Genomic DNA, 20,766 nt, shown 5'->3' with positions numbered 1-20,766 from the left:
TACATTTTCCTACATAAAGGGAAAAGAAATGGGCTTTAAAACTGTCATATGAATAACTACATGTTGCAGCTCGGCTTTCTCAACATGGAATAGTTCTCTGTTCAATACAATAAATAGAAGGCAGAGAAAAAGGTTCACAGTCAAGTCATCACAAAGATGTGAAAAATGACAAATTGAAGCAGCAGAGGAACAGAACATAACTTGATTTGTAATCCCCAATACGAGCTACCTCTGAAGATCCTACATCACGTATCAACAACTCCCTGGTATTTTCCATAAACTTGATCAGATGTCAAAAAAGTCAGCCATTTTTAAGCCTCTTCCCCTCACAGATGACATTGACCTCCCACTGGCTTACATGTAGTCTTTTTAGAGGGAAATAAAAGGGCTTTGACCCTTACAGTAAAAGTCACCCCTGCAGCTTTAAATGAGCTTTTCTTTACGAATAGCTGAACATGATGAGTCCACAAAGCAACAATATGTGATTCAGATGAAGATTGAAGGGGTACTTATTTGGACCAAGTTTAAACACAATGGTATGAAGGAACATCTCCACTCAGATGATCATGGTGCTAAACGATGCAGATACTGATGCTTTGTTCTTCTGCTCACATAGCTCCTTCGCTTCCTCCACCTTAGCTTCTCTTTTCTCCATCTTTCTTACCCGGTCCCTCTCGCCTGCTCTCCCTGCATCCTCTCGCTGCATTGCAGACTCTCAAGGTTAATGTGCACAGTGAGGTTTTGCTCCTGGCTAGTTCCACCATGACAGAGCGATTTTTCTCTGTGCACTTTTCTCCTCACCTTCCTCTTTATCTTTTCCTCTTTTCTTTTATTTTTTTTACTATTTACACAATTTCTTCTCTGCTCTCTTCTTGTGTTGTGGTCCTTTGATAAGGTGTCAATAAAGACACATTCAAACATCTCTGGTAAGGATAAAGGGTTTCATGGACAACTATAATAAAGATATAAACAAGCAGATTTGTTTATATGTGCTGCGATCTTACTTTGAATCTAAAGTCTCTGAAAGAGAAACATAGTTTGCCATGTGTTTTGCTGCAGACATCACCAACATGTGCTCATCTGATAGCTCTACAAAGGCCATGAACTGGTTCTTTTCTGCAGTCTGCAGCAAACCTCTCCATCCTTAGATGTCACCCCTAGATTTCATCATTAATGTGATCCTGCACTCTGAGACAGCGCGCCTGTGCCAACCTGTTACACACAGAGAGACTCCAAATCATATTTCAGGCTCTGTGCTTTTGGACAGCCTGGATTATGGAGCTGTCTAAGTATTTGACTGTAGTCTGTTTTATTTGTTTTTATCATGATATGTTGGTCATATATCCTGTGAGTGTGTCATATTATGTCCACAAATGGCAGTCTTTATAACCCATTTACTGATGGCATAGGGGAACATACATAGCCAGTCTCCTTTCATCCCATGTCAAACAGAAGAGCTGTTGAAACAGTTGATCAGAATATCCAAAGTTTCCTTCATCATCTTTGAGCAGAAAATGCTTAGAAAAAGCTACAGAGACCTTCTCCGAAACTATAAGCTGCCACCTGAAATGACAGAGATGCAGATTCTGAAAGGATTAGTTTTATCAGAGGACTTTGTGTGTCTGAAATATGGTCTGTGATTTGCCCTGGATTTTTGACTAAACACACAGGATACATGGTCTATTCGCAGAGGATTAAACACTCAAACGTTCACCGTAATAACTACAAATGATCAGGTCCCCAGATAGACTGATCCTGTGCAAACAGGGCTGAAGTCCTGGCTGGTTTCCATTAGGTACCTGATATCTTGTGTGCACGTGAAACTTACTCGTGCACATGGGAAAGTTTCACACAAGTGCAAGTTAGTTTCTCGTGTGCACGAGAAATTTCTATTTCTATTTTTTCTGCTTTTGTCCCTTTATGGCCCATTTCTCCTCCATTTACGTACAAAAATGTATCTGTCTTTTTCAAACAATGTTACCGTCACTGCTCTCATACTTCCATGTGTCCTTAACATTGGCATTGCTGTCAACCAACACATCCACCAGGGGGAGCAGCCAAGAGTCAAAAGTTAACGCCAGATATGTCTGCAGTGCAACTGCTCTGTTGTGTATTGACTGGTTGTGAATTACCTGCAACATGACAGACCAGCCACGCAGGCGCACTGCTACAGAATGGATCTAATGTGAGTTGACACATTGATAAGAATGGAAACCTCTCTGATCTGTTTGCCGTGACAGAGCATATATGCATCTGCCGTATTTCAGCCAATAAGTGTCATAACCTCAGCTCCTAACCAACTTTTCACCAACTCCACAAAGTAAAGACTGGATTCAGGGTGTGATCGTTTGATTGGACTGATTTACAGTCAGAGCTGGTTAACTGAGTTCACTGAGTGTAAAGTGTCACCCTGTTAACAGGTGACTGTCAGCTGACAATCGCTGAAACATTTGGCTGAAGTCTCCAGTTAGCATGGTCACTCTTTACTCTGAAACACTGGTTCAGTGGAACTGGAGTCCACAGTGGAGTATGGTTTCTAATAACCAAGCTCAGAACAATCAGGCACTTTTGTGCTAACATGTCTGAATGAATGGGGCCAAACCCTGTTTCTGTTGCCAAAATGGATGTGCATCTTTATGATGATGTGGGTTGTGCAGGGATCTATTTCACTTTTTTTTTTTTTACTTTTCTAACAATCTAGATCTTTATTACCACATGTCACCTCCACCTATTACCTCAAACATTCATACACATGGCAGAAGATGTGCCGTACAGTTTCCATCCTTCCCACTGATGTGCTGCTGGCTGTGAGACTCAGCAGCAATTTAGCTTCAATGTCCTTCCAAAGGACACTTCTGTCTGTGAACTGTGGAACCTGAGGAAGACAAAACATTTCATCCCAGATGTGATCAATTGAGTCTCTGCACCACTCAGGGACTGAGATCTGCAGCATGTGGAGATGGTTTCAGAGCCTACTTAGTTCAGGAGACTAACGAGCGTTGTAAGGAGTCCTCTCTGTGCATCATCAGTGTGCACCCACACTATCAGGGATCCCAGTGTCCTGCTGACTGCTTCACATTTCTTTGACTCACCTAGAAGCCTTTTGTAGTGGTGGTGTTACAGCGGGTGACTGGACACAGTGTGTGAATGTCAGCAAGCGCGTTCTACACACAGTGAGCATGTGCAGATGTGTGAAGTGTTGGATATTGTCACAGAGGAGGACAAATGTGTGTGTACAGGTTCAGGCTTGGTTGTCATATTGACAGACTAGTGACACACACACACACACACACACACACACACACACACTCACACACACACACACACACACACACACACACACACACACACACACACACACACACACACACACACACACACACACACACACACACACACACACGTTCTTGTAAGTTCATCCTGCAGTGTCCCATGAAACTGGCTGCCAGGCTTGACTGACACAGTGTGTGTGTGTGTGTGTGTGTGTGTGTGTGTGTGTGTGTGTGTGTGTGTGTGTGTGTGTGTGTGTGTGTGTGTGTGTGTGTGTGTGTGGTGCTAAAAGTCCATGTGTGGATAGGTGTGAAGAGTGTGTGTACGGGTGTTTTAGAGAGGCTGTGGTCCAGTTTCTCGTACTCTGCAGTGAAGCGGAGGAGGGAGGAGTAGATGATAAGTACTCAGCAGGTTCACACCACAGCTGAAACAACAAACCTGCTGGAAGATCTGAATCTGTATATTGGCGCTAGGAGCCAGAAATTAGTCTTAGCTACGAGTGACAGCACAATCTAACAACCCAGAGCAGTAAGAAAGACATCCAACCGCTCCTGAAGCCAAAAATGTTTTACACCTTTTATAAAACAGGGGTAGCTTCGAAGCAATATGAAAAAAAAAAAAGAAGAATAACAACAGGAAAATAAAGAGGGATCAGGCAATCAATGAAGAACAAACAACACAGAATAATGTTGTTTGATGAGAAATTTGGAGAAGTTCAGAGGAACAAAAAAGTACGTCAACGGCTAAACAAAGAGTGATGTCAATGTAGAACAAACTGTTTTAAAGCTTCTGTGAGAGTTGTTATCTGGTTATTCAATCAGAATGGGATGAATATTGATGCCTCCTGTAAACTACGAAAGCTAAAAAGACTTTCAGCTGGAGGGTGACTTTGTCTGCTGAGTTGTTTCTAATAATTCTTACTTGACTTTTTTTCAAGAATCTTGTCGTTAATGATGAGAGATTTTTTAATAACCCAAAATCAGGGAAGAAATGGAAGCCTAAGTGTGCATCAAGCTCTTTCAAGCTTTTTAGTCTCTTGGTTTTAGTCCACTCCATTGTCATCAACGCTGTTTCCAACTGCAACAGGACTCTTAAAACCAAAAATCTAGAGTATGGTTCCACACAACAAACCTGACTCTTGGAAGTAGCTCAGCCAGCATCACGCCTTAAAACCCATTTCTCCCCCCTTTTCCTAGGAAAATGTATATGTCCTTTTCAATCCATGTTACCATCACTGCTCACATACTTCCCTACGTCCTTTACGTTGGCATAGCCCAGTACATGAAAATAACAAACTCAAAAACAAACATGGTCACTGTGGAGGAGGTACTGCTAAAGTAGCTCTTGCATAAAAGAGAAAAGCAGAGGCAGCATTTTTAGGAGGTGGTGGTCCATGAGGCAGGTAATTACATTATGAGAGTTCTTCCATTCTCATTCCATTTTTTGCTTCATGTCTCACTAAAGCTACATATAAGGCAGTAACTGCAGCACTGCCCCAATGGTTTCTGGTGGTACTGCTCTGTTTGGTCCAACTACATAAGCTTTCTGGAGACACAGACAAACGGGCCACAAACATTTGCTGCGTGGTTCCTGAGCAGTCTCTTCCCCAACCAAATGAAGGCAAAAGAGCCTCCCCCATCCACCTCCCCCGAAAATATAAATAAATAAAAAGGTTTAAATCTGGCACATGCACATGTGATAGTAAGAACATTGTTTTCCCCACCAGATTTTGTCACAAGCTCAATTTGTAGAAACGTTGAGTTCAGGTTAAACATCTTCTCCAAGTTACAACATAGCTTTTGATATAGAATAAAAACATCTACAGCAATTCAAGCCCAAAGCTTGGTAGATTTAATGTGGGATTTATTTCACCTGATAAAACTCTGGTATTAGATGTCAGAGGCTGTTCATCTGGCACTTTTGTCTGGAATTTGGGTTAGTGACGTAAAAAGGCATCCACACGTGTGAGCACAGTCAGTCTCCCTCACCACAGTGAATTTTTCAAAAAAGGATTTCAAAAGAGATCACAAGAGCTTCCTGAGTGCGTCTTTGCTGGAGGGTTTGCCACTGTTTGTGAGGAGAGTTCAAGGCCCAGCTACAGTGGCAGATGAATGAAAGCATCGATCCCTCTCTGTGGGCGACAATGCATGAATACTGAGCATTGACCAGAGGAAGAGAGGCAGGGAGAGACAGAGGGAAAGAAATCAAAATGAAGCCAGGGACACGGATGAGAGATTGCACCGCCAGAGAAAAGGGATTGGTAGGAATGAGTAGAGTCAGGTAAGTCGATAGAGCGTTTCATTGAGAGAGATGGTTGGAAGAAAGGCTTGAGATGGAGGAGGGAGTGGGTGAACGCAGAGGCATACAGATGATGGGGAGGAGGACGAGGACAAGGCTGGATGCAGAGAGAAAGAGGGAAGAGAGGAGAGTCGTATTCTGTGATTGGTCAGGCCCTGACGGTGATTGGGGGTGATTGGTCTGTTGGACCTTGTGGCTCTTACAAGTCCTGACACATGCTGAGTCACCTCAGACACACACACACACACACACACACACACACACACACACACACACACACACACACACACACACACACACACACACACACACACACACACTGATGTCCTCTGCGTGGCTGTGTAACTGCATCTTGAACTATTTCTCTGATCCACCTCCTCACTTTAACCTGGTCTCTTGTCCTCTGATGTGTTTCTGAAATCTCACATGTTCCTATCCTGATTAATCCTTTCATTTAAAGACGTCAGCTGAAGAGTTGTTGAGTTTCTGGAGGATGTTCAGAGCTTTAGCTTCAGACCAGCAGCCTATGAACAGTCCACATGGAGTTCAGTCAGACCTCACAGATAGACTCTGGTTTGGTTTGTGACCTTGACAGAAGATGTAGAAGTACATGCCCATAAGAACATGATTAGTTTCAGTGCTATGAATTAAACATTTGAAGAAGAGAGCTGTAGGTAGGGGTGGGTGATATGGAAAAAACTATACCTTGATTTTATTTTTAATTTACCTATTTAAAACCAAAGTTCTAAATGGAACAAAGGGGTAACAGATCATTTTACATAGTATTGTTCAAACACATTTATTTTATTCAGGTTTTTTTGTTTACTTGTGTCAAGTAAAATAAAAATCAAACAAAAATAATGACGTACATAATGTGAAGGTGGTTTTTTTTATTGCACATATAGAAAAATGAACATACAAAACAAAAAAGTAACAATACATAATTAATGGAACAGAAAAAAAAAAAAAACAGTAACTTCAAAAAAAAAAAAAAAAAAAAATGTGCAGGAGGGGCCAAAAACCCCCACAAGGGCTTGTCGATTGGCCCTTCAAAAGACAAGCACAAGAATGTTATTTAGAGATAAACATATACAAACATACGCATGCCAATGTATATATATATATATACATACACATGCATACATATTTAACTATATACATGCATAACTCCATAAAACCTATTCCAGCAGGTGAACTAACAACATAAAGTCAAAGAAGCAAAGTAGGACAGAAAAGTAAAAGATTAGAGTTCCTAGTTCTTTCTTTTTAGTCGTTGTCTTTTTGTTTTGCTGAACTCAAAAGTAAAATCAGCTTGAACACGACATAAATGTAACGTCTGCACTTGCTACATAACAGATATCTTATTAAAGCAGCATATGGGCTGAGTTGTTTTTCTTTTTGAAGAAGCACACTCATGTAATTGAAATACAATAAATATTAAAAGTACAAGAAACAGAATCAAATATCGAGAAAATCAAGTTTTAAACAACACTAAATACAAATGTCACCTCTTGTTATAATGCCCCTCAGCCATGGAAACTCAGCTTCACCTCAGCCAAGTTTCATTTAAAGTTGTGCAAAAGTTTCAAGTTACACACACACACACACACACACACACACACACACACACACACACACACACACACACACACACACACACACACACACACACACACACACACACACACGCACAAAATCAACATGAAAAATCATCACTCTGAAATCACAAGATGAAGATGTAAACTTGAGTTACTGCTTTAAACACTTAAAATACAATGTAATCCAGAAGAACCACAAAAATCTGATGGTCTAATCAGGTGGTTGAAGGGTCCGTTGTGTTTCTGAACATTCTTGTTGCAAACTTTAAAAACTACTGTTGTTTGTGCTGTGTTGCTTTGGGAGAACCCGAACCAGTTCCATGTAACATAGATCAAGTTTTTTTTAGGACCAACTCTTCTCTTTCACTTTCGCTGCTTTCTCTCACAGAAGAGGGGTCAAAGAGGAGGGAGATAAACAAACCAAGACACTGCCTGCAGCCTGCTCCCATCAGTTCATGGTGTGTCTGTAGTGCAGACATGAAGCAGGTTAGCAAATGGTGTGATTCTACAGGGGAAAAACTTTGAATGAGGCTGTGCATGGGCACACAGATGTATGTCACAGAAGGAGTTGGGGTCCGTTACTCAAAAAAGTAAAGAGTTACCCGTTACTCGTTACTATTGAAAAAAGTTGTGCCTTACACTACTTGATTGCTTCATGGAAATAGTAAAGAACTTACACTACTCGTTACACTACTTTATCCCCTGATACATCTTTATATGCTTCAAGAGATTCGCGGTTGTGTTCCATGCAGTATTCAGCCTCTTATTTCCTGGGCATAACTTGCATTTTACGGTCACGCTCTTCTCCTCCTGCTCTACAAAATCCAAATAATGTGCATATGAACTGTCACTGTAAAATTGGTTGGCTTATATAAATCTGTGCCCCGCTGACAACACTGCACTCCTTCCCACTGTAAATGCCCCTTTTAAAGGACAAGTTCGGTTTATACAGCTTTTACATTGTTTATAGAATGAAGTAGAACAAAATACTCACCCAGAAGGCTTTCCTGATCCAAGAAGTGCTTCGAGAGATATTTAGATCTAGATTTAGATCAAAATCATGCAGCGGACGTCTGTATAATGGGATCCATCTGGGCATAGACAGCGCCCCTCCTAAAACTGCATTTATTGTCCAAAAACTTGTGTTTTTCACCAATATTCCATCATGGTCCCCTCCAAGTTAGTCCTCTGTTGCAGTGTGTCGCTCCAGACAGCGCTGTGTGGCTGTAATGACCTCTGAACCGACCAAGACTTTGTTTAAGTTTGTCCCTCAAAGAAAGGAGTCAGCTCTCCAGAGAGTAGTGCGCATGCGCAGTACTCTCTGGAGAGCTGACTGGTGGTAATAAAAAGAACTCCGCTTAAATAGTAATATTTTGGTTTCTCTATTTGCAGTCATTGAAAAAGTAACGATCGTGGCGTTTCATCTGTAACTCTAGTTTAACTACTAATCTAGGAGGAGTAGTGTCGTCCACTACTCGTTCCTATCAAAAGTAATTTAACTACTTGTAACGTTGGTTACTTGTAGTTATATACCCAACTCTGGTCACAGACAGCACCGCAGGGGATAGAATGTGTCCTGCAGCCGCTTCTATGATCTCCGTGCTTTGGCAGATTGTCGTTACATTCTAATCCTTCACCATCTGAGATCGTCATGAAAATGTACCCCATGCCAGAATTAGTCTCCTGGCCTGACCTTGGATCTGCCTGATTTAGACTGCAGCGATTGACCAGAGTTTGCCATTTACAGCTGCTTCAGAAAACACAAAACGTAGTGCAGTAACTTTTGGTTCTTCATCCGTCTCTAGCCTGATAATCTTTTTAGGACTTCAGGTCTTGGTGGAAACTCAGACAACAATAGGCCACAGGAACCACGGCATCTTTATCTTCGGTTATGTTACCCTCACACTCTTCTTAAATGTTGCTCCTCATGTGTTGTATGTTTTTTGGCAGCTCATTGCTGGTAGCTGGTTTTGGTGCTTCCCAAGGCCTCCTCCTGCTCCCTCCACAACAGACCACTTTAAAGTGCATATCTGAGGAGCAGCTCCAGCCTGGTACACTGTGCTCTTTGTTCCCAGCTCTGACCTGCCAATCAAAACAGCTCCATGACATGCAGACACAGTGGCCTGCTGTCTCTTTGTTACCATGCCAACACCATATCTGTGCATGCTCAGTGTGTTAGTTCATGTGTTTGTGTGTGCACAGGAGTGGCTGAGCAGTTTGCCATAGCCGAGGCTAAGCTAAGGGCCTGGTCCTCTGTGGATGGCGATGAGTCCAACGATGACTCATATGATGAAGACTTTCTGCCCACCAACGAGCCTGCGACACAGAGCACAGGTATGAACACACACAGACACAGACACAGACACACACACACACACACACACACACACAAACACACACACACACACACACACACACACACACACACACACACACACACACACACACACACACACACAGGATTTCCTCCATCCTAATACCAAACCACACACCCTCTTCACCATCCATCTCTTCCTCTTCCTCTTCCTCTCTCACTGTCCTTGTCCCAGTGCCCTACTTTTCTTCCCTTCAAACATTTTTTTCCTTGCTGTAATTTGATATCCCTTCTGAAAGTTTAATATCATTTCCTCTGCTGCAAAGACAGTGTCTGAGTGAGCGTGGTCTGTGAGCGGGTTATGAATACACACTGTTTGACCATGGCTGTGTGTGTGCGCGTGTGTGTGTGTTTGTGTGTGTGTGTGTGTGTGTGTGTCAGAGCTTTCATCTTGATTACGTTGGGCCACCAATAACCTGTGCTGTAGCTAATAAGATTCAGCTCAGAGCTTCCTCCGTCAGACTCAGGCCGCTCAGACAGAGTCACATCATACAAATCTGCACATATGTGGTAGAAATCTAACCTGACACGCCATACGGACAGTTTCATATATCCGCCACGGAAATATTTCACTAGTCCATCTGGGTAGCATCTCTTCAGATTTGTTTTCAGAGGCGGGACCTTCAAAAAAAATCAGCAGCTGGTGATTGGACGACCGTTCTAATTGACACACTCACCACAGACCAATCCGCATCAAGCCACGGTATGACGTAGCTTATGTTTGCCGCTGCTGAGAAACAATAGACGAACAACGACAGGAACACGAGAAACAGTTGTGATAATGGCGTTAGACGACTGCTGCTGTTTTTGTTAAGTCAACTTAAGAATCAAAGGAACACTAACGAGTACGAAAGTCTGCTGACGTCACGTCTTCTCATCACTTACGCTGCTCCCATAACTCCCATAGCTCCTGCCTCTCTTCCCCAATTGGGCCGGTCAGAATTTAGCCGAGTGAAATCGTTGGTCATTGGAGCCTGACAAGATGGATCTGCTGGATTTCAGAAACTGAATCAGGCAGGTCCATCTGCTCTGCAAGGTTAGTAGAAATCCCCTTTGAATCAAAAAATGGGGTCTCATTTCTTCATCACATCATTTTTTGCTGTTGAGGAGAGTTTCTTGACAATTTTTTTTGTGAAAACTAAATTTTCTTTGTGTTTCTTACATTTTGAGTCATGAAAAAACTTTGTTATGAACACACTAACAACAAGCCCTATGAACTAATATTCTTGAAGGCACCTCTCAAGTGAGCATGTACCAGGGCATGTTTTATGATCTTCTCAGCAAAATGCCTTCTGTTATCTAGTTCCGACTTTATTTTAACATTGTTCCCAGGAATAAATGAGGAACTGTCAAATTTTTGCTGCAGGATATGGCAGAAAATAACAAATGTAATTGAAATTATGGAGATATCCCCACAAGTGAAAGGGCCTCTTAGCATAAAGGTGGATTTCTAAATGCTTTCTGAAGCCAGTTAATCACATTGAATGTGTCTAGTCTGTCACAGCAACATATCTGATCGATATGAGTCAATGCATCAACTTACAGCTGATCCACTCTGTTGTGTTCAGGCTGCATCTCAAAGACAATAACTTGTGAATTTATCAGCCCAGGTAAATCCTGCATGGCATTATGAAGTGAGATGCTGTGTAGTAGCCTTATATTAATGGTGGACATAAGGGGTAACAGTTGCATAAACCCTGTATTGTTGTTTCACAAAGATGCAACTTACACAACGTTAAAACCCCGTAATACTCTTATATTAGATAATGGCGGACGTGTGAATTAACAGTTGCATTTGTTTATTTAAAGGAAATGCAACTTTTGCGGCGTTAACAAGCCAAACTAGTCTTCTATCAGATAATAGTGGAAGGGTGAATTAACAGTAGCATTTATCTCTGTTTAGCTCGCAAAAAAGCAACACGATGTTAAACAACGTATTATAGTCTTACATTAGATAATGGTGGGCATGTGAATTTACTGTTTTATAGATCTTTGTTTATTTCAGAAAGGTGCATCTTACACAACGTTTAACATTGTTCCACAATCTTCAAAACTTACATGAAAAAAAACCTTGAATGCTCTTCCTGGCATGTCTTAACAGTGTGTTTTTCTCATGGAGCACTTAAGTGTAGAGTTACATTGTTTTGTGAAGTCACAGCTTACCATGGAGTAATTTAAATTGTTGCCGTCCTCTTCTGTAGCCCACTGAGTGTGAGTGGGGGAGAGGAGGGGCTGTGAAGCATGGTCTGCGTGTGAGGGGTAGGGGCCGGGCACTCGGACAGTGTGCAGCCCAGCACACAGTCACACAGGAGCAGGAGTGACAGGAGCAGGAGCGACAGAATCTCTGCGCAGCAAAAATTTTTATGATCCGCTACATTTTGGCCAATGTTTAATTGGTGACAGGCTGTAACCAGGGGTTCTAATTCATATCTGATATATCTCATCATCAATATTTGTAATGGAGGGATCATTGTTCATTGTGCTACAAGTAAAATATCTAGCACAACGTTTGGCCAGGAGTCAACAGGATTAGTGTTTACAGCCCAGCTTGAATGAGGAGAGGGTCATCGCTGGGCTGGGAAGTGTTGGTAACTAACTAAATGGTGAAAAAAAAATTTCAGGAAGGAAAAGTCTGGAAATGTTGCCTGTGAAACTTGGTGTAAGGATAAACTCCCAGAAGCACTCAGTGACCAGCTGTGAAGTAGAGATGTTGTACCTGGTCACGTAAAGTGATCTAACGTTCTCTTTCCCTGCAGACGTGCCATCATACCCTCCCTACCTGAAGGACCTGATCCACAGCCAGATCTGCCAGCACCTGGGCCTGCGAGGGCTGTGCTGTGACGGTGGAGGAGGAGAGGGAGGTGGCAGCGGTGAGCCCTCGCCCACAGCGGGCTCCCCGGACACCCTGTGCTCCAGCCTCTGCAGCTTGGACGAGCACCACCCTCTGCTGCGTGACCTGGGTGGCCACCGCGGCACTCACTCTCACAGCAACGCTGCAGAGCTCGCCGCCAAGATTCTGTCGGCGCTGCATGGAGGGGAGGAGCTTCTGCTGGCCCGGCTCCAGAGGGTGGGGCAGAGCGGGCCCGGTGGGGGGGACTGTGCCTTCCACAGCCTGGGCGGAGGAGGGCAGGGCACCAGGCTCTGCAGGGCCAGGGACTCTCCTCGCTACTCCATGTCTTACTCTGAGACGTACCTGTCGCCCGGCGAGGACGATGACACCCCCTGTAAGGACTATGAGAGCACCGTGTGCCAGGTGGAGGCGGAGGCCAACGGGGAGGAGTACGACCCACGTAGGAGGGTTTCTGACGTGGCTTCATCTGGAGTTGTGTCTCTGGATGAGGAGGATGAAGATGAAACGGAGAGGGCAGCAGAGCATGACAGCCACTGACTCTCCTCTCACCTCCTCAGTGTTGCTCTCTCCTTCTCTCTGGGGGAGTTCCTGCTCCTCTTCATCACGTCTGAAACCTTTGAACATCTGTGCATGTTGTTTTTGGACTGAAGCATCCATCTTTGCCTTACTTGCAGCATTTCAGCTCCCGTCTCCACCTCCTAACTGCTCCGTCCTCATTCTACCAGTTTTCTTTTAAGGCGTCAAAACAATCTTTTGTATCAGTGTGACATTAGGGGGGCGGGACTCGCTGCACAGGAGACAAGAGACTAACTGGTGGGTATGAAGCTCACAGTCTTCAGCTGTGTCCCGACCTGGGAAGTTCTCTAAAAACGGACGCCACCGACAGGCCGTCAGAACGACACCAGAGTCAACGCTCTGACTTTTCTCTGCATGTTTTGCAAGCGCTGAATGATGGGCTGACCCGGTCTTGAGCACGGTTTGTAATATCAGCTGTTCTGTATAACCTCCCCCCCTCGCCAACACCCGTGTCTCCTCTGGGAGGGAGGGCTGACACTGCACCCCGGGACCTGCCCTCCCCTCCCCTCTCCTCTCCCCCATCCTTTGCAAGAGACAAACTGCATCCTTCTGGGCATGGCTTGCTGAGTATGCCAAACTATTTAACCCTGTCACTACAAATTATGAGCAAATGCTGGAATGTCTTTAAAGTGACAGGACATAGTATGTATTTTAAAATAAAGTGAAAAAAGACTTGTTACAGATTATATGACAGAAATGATATGCTTTTATTGTACTAGTTTTCTATCACTCAAACATGTTGTTGTTCATGTTATTCCTAACATCATTATGATGGACATCTGCCATAATGATGTACCATAGGTACTGGATATTTTTGGAAGTTCTGTGGATTCCTGTGTGGAAGACATGAGAACTTTGGTTGTCTTCAAATAAATAAATAAATAAATAAACAATATGAAAAATGCGTAAATAAAAAAGCAGCAGCGGCAAAGGCGACAACAACCACTAACAGAATGTTCCTGAAGTGATCCTTTAGTGATAAGAGTTTGACAAAGAGGAGGTGCGGGAGGATCAGACAGATTTTTCTGTGACTTGGAGAGTTGTACGGGAGATTTTCTATATTTTTGTATGCGCTGTCTTGCTTTGATCTCTTTGCCTATGCGGCGTGCCAGTGTATGTGGTTTTTTGCACGAAGCTAACGTGGCTGTAGATTTCTCCTTTTCTTCGTTATCACTGTGTGATATAGTTTACTGGGAAAAACAAAAAACAATACAATGTGAATCAGTTTTAGTTTGGTTTTCAACAGAGGATACTGTGATACGGTTTGTTATTGCCATATGTCATGATCCTCATGAAGAGCTCTTATTTTCCTGTTTTCAAAATGCTCTTCCTTCCTCCCTCCCATCCTAAAAAGTTTGCCTTTTGATTGTTCCTTTTCCCTCTCTTCTCTGATGTTTGGCATGTTTCAGTGTGGCACATGCAGAAACTCCCCCGTCTGCATGGCGATGTGAGGAGCTGTGCTGAGGTTCTCCCAGAGGGACCGTCATTCATACAACTCAGGAAACTCCATTGGACAAGAGCATCAGAGCATCCCACTCACACACTCACACCTCCATCTCTCATCCCAGTGTGTGAGTTTGTGAAAGCCTGGCACGTGCAGTTATTTTCTACACATAATGAAAGCACAGATTCAGCCCTCACACCTTTCTTTCAGTGTTGTTTCAGAAAAGCCTCAACGCCTGAGTCTGGATGTTTAGAGCAAATGTGTGTGTGTGGCTGTATTGTAAGATGTCAACAAGCCTTTAATGCTTGTAAACCCATTACAGGACCCCCCCGATGCAGCGATTCCCTTTAATGCAGCGTCTGTTGAGTCGTACAAGGTTGAACTTTTGGTGCTGGAAAAGGCATTTAGTGTAAACATTCAGAAGAGATGCCTCAAAGCTTTAAGAGCCGCACAGGCAGGAGAGAAAGACAGCGACAACTCAGGGGGAACCATCAAAGCTGTGCCTTTCATCCGTCACCTTTGACCTCCCCGAGTAACACTATCACCATCATCACATCATCTGCACTGTCACTCAGGCCATTGCCCCCCTCCACTCCTTCTTTCCTTTCCAGATGATCAAGTGTGGAGAGAAAAGCTCCAACCAAGGCAAAAAAACTCACATTCTGTTGGCTCGTCTGCATTTTCTCTGTCCTCAGTTGAAACTGGAGGTTAGAGCGGCTGCTTTGTGTCTCTGTCCTTTTGGTTGACATTAAAAGCCGGACGATGCTGGCCAGGGGAGGTTGTGCGGTTACGGGAGTAATTCAGTGTTCAACACCCTCCTCTGTCTCTCTGTCCACTCACTTTCAGAGTCCACGTCCATGAGACGGGCACCTTGTGTTTTTTATTCATCCCACTGTCATCTTCTTGCTCTGACGTGTTTTTATTCGTATTCTCGTGAGGACGGAGGCGTCACATGTCTTCCCCTCATCCTAAATTGAAGTTGAACTCTGGATCCTGCTCCCTGTGTGGACGTGGCATCGCGGCTGAGCTCGTCATCTGTCTCTGTGGGAACATTTTGTCCTCATAAGGATGGAGAGGGAAGGTTTCCTGCTGACACACACAGACAGCCTGATGAATGTCTCCCCTCTCCATCCTCCTGCCTGTGTCCTGTCATTTCCTGCCCCCCTCCTCTCCTCCCACTGCCCTCTGTCTCTGTCCTTTCCACTCTGTCCCCCTCTCTTTCCCCACAGTGGGGGCTCATTATGTAACCAGGAGGATATCTGAGTGCTACCTTTGCTAACAGGCAATTAGCCCCTGATTATGAAACGCCCTGATGAACAGGAGATGCATATCTCCCTCCTGTCTGTCTTTCCGCTCCCTTGCGTCGTTTCCCCTTCCCTCCATCTGCACCCTCTGTTCCCTTTCTCCTCTCCACCCTCTCTTCTCACCGCCTCGAGCGTTTTCTGAGCAACATCTTTTGAGGTTAGCTGTCCCAGAAAACTCCAAATGGCTCCGAGAAGCATGTTTTTGCTCTCCTCTCTGTTCGGAAGTGATTAATATTTCCAAAAACAGAAGAGCACCCAGCTGTCCTTGAGTTGGACAGATGTCTTTAGAATAAAACATGTCTCTCTCAGTGTGTGTGTGAGAGTGTGTATGCGTGTGTTTTAGTTGCTTCAGGCAAGTGCTGACATTGGACACTTACCAGAGAGAAGCGCTCCAGATTATCGCTCACTCTCGGTCTCTCTGATAGTGGCAGGAGAACCCAGCGCTATAAAAAGACATCAAAACATCTGTTGGACAGCGACGAGGCAGGAGTGTGTATGAATATTCAGGAGCTGGTGGCGCCCTCGTCACCCTATAGCCTACTTACTGCTTTGGAACAAAGCAAAGGAGCTGCTCACAACATCAACGTCAGTGAGCACAGGGACCAAGGCAGTGCAGAGCACGCAGAGAGCGCGTGCAGACTGCAGCGGGACATGAACATAGAGAGTCTGATACTCACAGAGAGAGCAGGGCTGAGTCTAACCCACATTAGCCTCCACCGTCTTAATTACCAAATCACACAGTTCTCAGGGGGTTTGGGTGCACACAGTGACACACACACACACGCACACACACACAAAATGCTTGTGAGGGTTTGCAAAGCCATAATACTCACCCCCAAACAGAGACGGAGACACCGTGAACTAACAGGGTACGAGCTGAACAGATGACCCAAAATGAATGTACTGTCCCATCATCCTCAGTGGGTTTCATATCATCACAGTGTCAGTCAAACACACACACACACACACACACACACACACACACACACACACACACACACACACACACACACACACACGCACACACACACACACACACACACGCACACACACACACACACACACACACACACACTCAACCTTGTCCTCCCTCTGAAATCTCAGTCCTCAGTCTTTCTTTGTCTCTTTTTAATACTTTTCCTCCTCTTTTAGCTGAATGTAATTATTTGAATATTGCCACCTTAGATTTGGAATATGAATCTTTGTTTGCTGCATCTGATATTATTTCGATTAATAAATTATTGTTATTGTTCTTTGCAACCAACACGGCTCCAGTGTGGTTTTTTTAGATGTCCAACCAGCTTTTAGAGCTTTTTAGCTATGGGGACAGATTTGTCTCAAAATTATTTACTCGTGTTTTTAAGATCCACAAAAATATATCTATGACTTACACCAGTGTTGTTTTTATTGTTTGTGTGTGTGTGTGCATTAATCATAGACTTACCAATTGGAGATCTTCCGTTCAGTGTTTGTGAATCAACTGGACGTGCATTTACTTTGTAGACAAACGTCACACAGCTTTGGAGAGCGAATCATGCACAAGTTGAGCCCAAGATATTCTCATTCCCTATGGAGCCGAAACAGGAGGATGTAATTTGCATATTATTTGCATATTGTTGGTGAAAATGCAGCACTTGGCTGGACCAAAGACTGTATTCAACAGTCTATGGCTGGACCCAACAGGAGTTACACAACCCTTGAGCGTTAAACATCTACAGGGCTGTCAACTTTTCAAAAATCCTTGGAGTGAGATTTGGAGGGGCCAAACCAAATTTGGTTTTAAAAAAAGTAAAGGTAAAAGTCGCTCAACAGGTAGAAACAAGGGCATCAGTGGCTTTTTGAAAGTGAGGGGGCATATTTTGGTGGGGGTCTGGGGGTTTTCTCCCAGAAAATTTTTAGGAAATTTAATGCAATTTCTTGCGTTCTGGAGCATTTTATCATGTTTTCAGATTGAAAGTTATCTCTCTCTTTCATTGTTTTTCCTTGGAACAGGCATAGAAAAGAATAGAATAGAATAGAATAGAATAGAATAGAATAGAATAGAATAGAATAGAATAGAATAGAATATTCTTTTATTGATCCCCCTTGGGGGCAATTTTTTTGTCACAGCAGCTCACGAAAAAACAAAGTGCAGTAATGCAATAACAATAAAAATAGAATACGATAATAGAATATAAGATTAGAAATTTGAAGAAATATAAAGAAATGTAAGAAATATAGAAAAGTAGAAAAAATATTACTATTTACATTTTTATATAGGAGCGAGATATATAAAAAGATTGGTTCTTGACAATGAAAATTTACAGTGAGTACTGGAACGATGAGCAAAAGACATGTATTTATTGAATGCTTGATGTCATTCTGGTGAGAGTTCAGGTGTGTGTGTTATAAAGTCTTATTGCAGAAGGGAGGAATGACCTGCAGTAGCGCTCTGTCTTGCAGGGTGGGAGTCCGAGTCTGCTGCCGAAGGAGCTGCTCAAGTCCCCCACAGTCTCATGACCTGGGTGAGAGGGATTGTCCATGATGGATGCCAGCTTAGCCAGCATCCTCCTCTCACCCACCTCCTCCAGGGAGTCTAGGGAGCAGTCCAGGACAGAACTGGCCCTCCTGACCAGTCTGTTCAGTCTTTCCCTGTCCCTCTCTGTGCTCCCCGCTCCCCAGCAGACCACTGCTACTTCAAGCTTCCCCCTGAGCAGTAAAGGGTGGATGGTGTTGAAAGCACTGGAGACGTCAAAAAACATGACCCTCACAGTGCTGCCAGCGTTCTCCAGGTGAGACAGGGATCTCTGCATGATCTGCAATTACTGATTGCTAATATGCTCTGGTGGAATATAGAGGACTGACACTGACAGCTTTTTGGTATTTGTTCTCTGATTCAAGGATTATGCTTTTGCAATATTTTATACATATACTGTGGCACTGGGCATTAGAAGATTTAGAGAATACTAAGTTTCCCAATAACTTACACTTAACAAAGATATAAACACAACACTTTTGTTTTTGCTCCCATTTTTCATGAGATGGACTCAGGGATCTAAAATTCATTCCAGATAAACAATATTACCATTTCTTTCAAACATTGTTCACAAATCTGTCTAAATGTTTGATAGTGAGCACTTCTGCTTTGCTGAGATAATCCATCCCACCTCACAGGTGTGCCACATCAAGATGCTCATCAGACACCAGGTGTGCCTCAGACTGTCCACAATAAAAGGCCACCCTGAAATGTGCATTTTTTAAATTTATTTTTTGCTTTATTGGGGGTCTGGGGACTCAGAACCAGTCAGTATCTGGTGTGACCACCATTTGCCTCATGCAGTGCAACACATCTTCTTTGCATAGAGTTTATCAGATTGTCAATTGTGGCCTGAGGAATGTTGGTCAACTCCTCTTCAATGGCTGTGCGAAGTTGCTGGATATTAGTGGGAACTGGTACACACTGTCGTATACGCCAGTCAAGCACATCCCAAACATGCTCAATGGGTGACATGTCCGGTGAGTATGCTGGCCATGCAAGAACTGGGACATTTTCAGCTTCCAAGAATTGTGTACAGATCCTTGCAACATGGGGCTGTGCATTATCTTGCTGAAACATGAGGTGATTTTCATGGATGTATGGCACAACAATGGGCCTCAGGATCTCATCACGGTGTCTCTGTGCATTCAAAATGGCATTAATAAAATGCACCTGTGTTCTTCGTCCATAACAGAAGCCTGCCCATACCATAATCCCACCACCACCATAGGCCACTCAATCCACAACATTGACATCAGCAAAGCGCTCACCCACAGGACACCACACATGTTGTCTGTCGTCTGCCCTGGACAATGTAAACCGCGATTTATTCGTGAAGAGAACGCCTCTCCAATGTGCCAGACCCCATCGAATGTGAGCATTTGCCCACTCAAGTCTGTTACGACGACGATCTGGAGTCAGGTTAAGACCCAGATGAGGACGACGAGCATGCAGTTGAGCTTCCCTGAGACTGTTTCTGACAGTTTGTGCAGAAATTCTTTGGTTATGCAAACCAATTGTTTCAGCTGTCTGAGTGGCTGGTCTCAGACGATCTTGGAGATTAACCTGCTGGATGTGGAGGTCCTTGGCTGATGTGGTACAAACTCAAAATAGTGTGTGTATTTTCACCTTGAAAACACAATCCAATTGTTTACTAAAGAAAACAAAAACAAAAAAAGGGAAAAAATAACACACAGTTACTTGAACATGTAACTTCAATTTGATTACTGGTTTGGAAAAGCAATGCATTAGATTACTCATTACTGAAAAAATGGCCATATTAGAAAAGCGTGTTACTAAGTCATGTGTTACCGGCATCACTGATCATAACTTACCATTTGTAAGACAAGCGTTGCACAGTTTTGAAGAGATTCACTCACAAGTTGAACACATGATAGATTGGAAAGCTTCGCCCCTCCATCCGCTGGGCGGCAGGTTGCTGTCTCCATTGAGAGCGTTTACTGTTAAAAAGATGATTGAAGGACGTCTTCACAATGGTTGGATGATTCAACTGGTGTTAGATTAACTGGTGACAGTCCAGACAGATGCTCCACAGGCGTGGACTTGAAGGAGCCCTATAGTCAGTAAATGCAGCAAGGCACAGTTAAACTTTGGAAGAAACTTCCACCAGGTGGTGAGAAACAACAAGTAGTGCAGAAGGCCTCCCACCACCACCACCAAAACTGGACTTTGGTGCAAAACTAGTAAGTGGGGGAGAGTTGAAGAGATTGGTCAGTCAGTATGTTGTAAAAGAAATGCTGCCCTTAAACACAGTTGACTTGTCTTCATGAAAAACAAGATCCCCACAACTGTGGCCGATCTGTGCCGAACTACCTCACCGAACATATTCTTACCTGGAGAACGACGACACAGAGGAGGAGAGAAATCTGAAGGCTGCACTGAATAAGGCTGACTGTGTGTCAACCACAGCAGATATTTGGACTGCTAACAACATAAGTTACATGGGAGTAACGCTTCAAGGGTCAGCGGGTCCTCCTTAGAGTGCAAGAAGGGTGCATTGGCATGTCAGAGGATT

General features: G+C 43.6%; 1 protein-coding gene across 5 annotated transcripts in view; it reads left to right on the top strand.

Moving 5' to 3' along the window:
- The window catches only part of fam131ab (family with sequence similarity 131 member Ab), a 37,337-nt gene extending 20,606 nt beyond the window's left edge, over nt 1-16,731 (top strand). For all 5 annotated transcript variants that reach the window (XM_074678723.1, XM_074678725.1, XM_074678727.1 and 2 more), the window contains 2 exons: nt 9,369-9,500; nt 12,297-16,731. In XM_074678723.1, coding sequence (XP_074534824.1) covers nt 9,369-9,500; nt 12,297-12,928 — 764 coding nt within the window. In that variant the 3' untranslated portion in view covers nt 12,929-16,731. The remainder of the gene's footprint in view (nt 1-9,368; nt 9,501-12,296) is intronic.
- Nucleotides 16,732-20,766: the final 4,035 nt, after the last annotated feature.

This window comes from Halichoeres trimaculatus, unplaced genomic scaffold, assembly GCF_033239565.1.
Source record: "Halichoeres trimaculatus isolate MK-OKI-2021-1 unplaced genomic scaffold, fHalTri1.1 fHalTri1_scaffold_9, whole genome shotgun sequence".
NCBI classification, from domain to species: domain Eukaryota; kingdom Metazoa; phylum Chordata; class Actinopteri; order Labriformes; family Labridae; genus Halichoeres; species Halichoeres trimaculatus.
The sequence above is the reverse complement of the archived record's forward strand: the minus strand, read 5'-3'. Positions and strand labels throughout refer to the sequence as shown.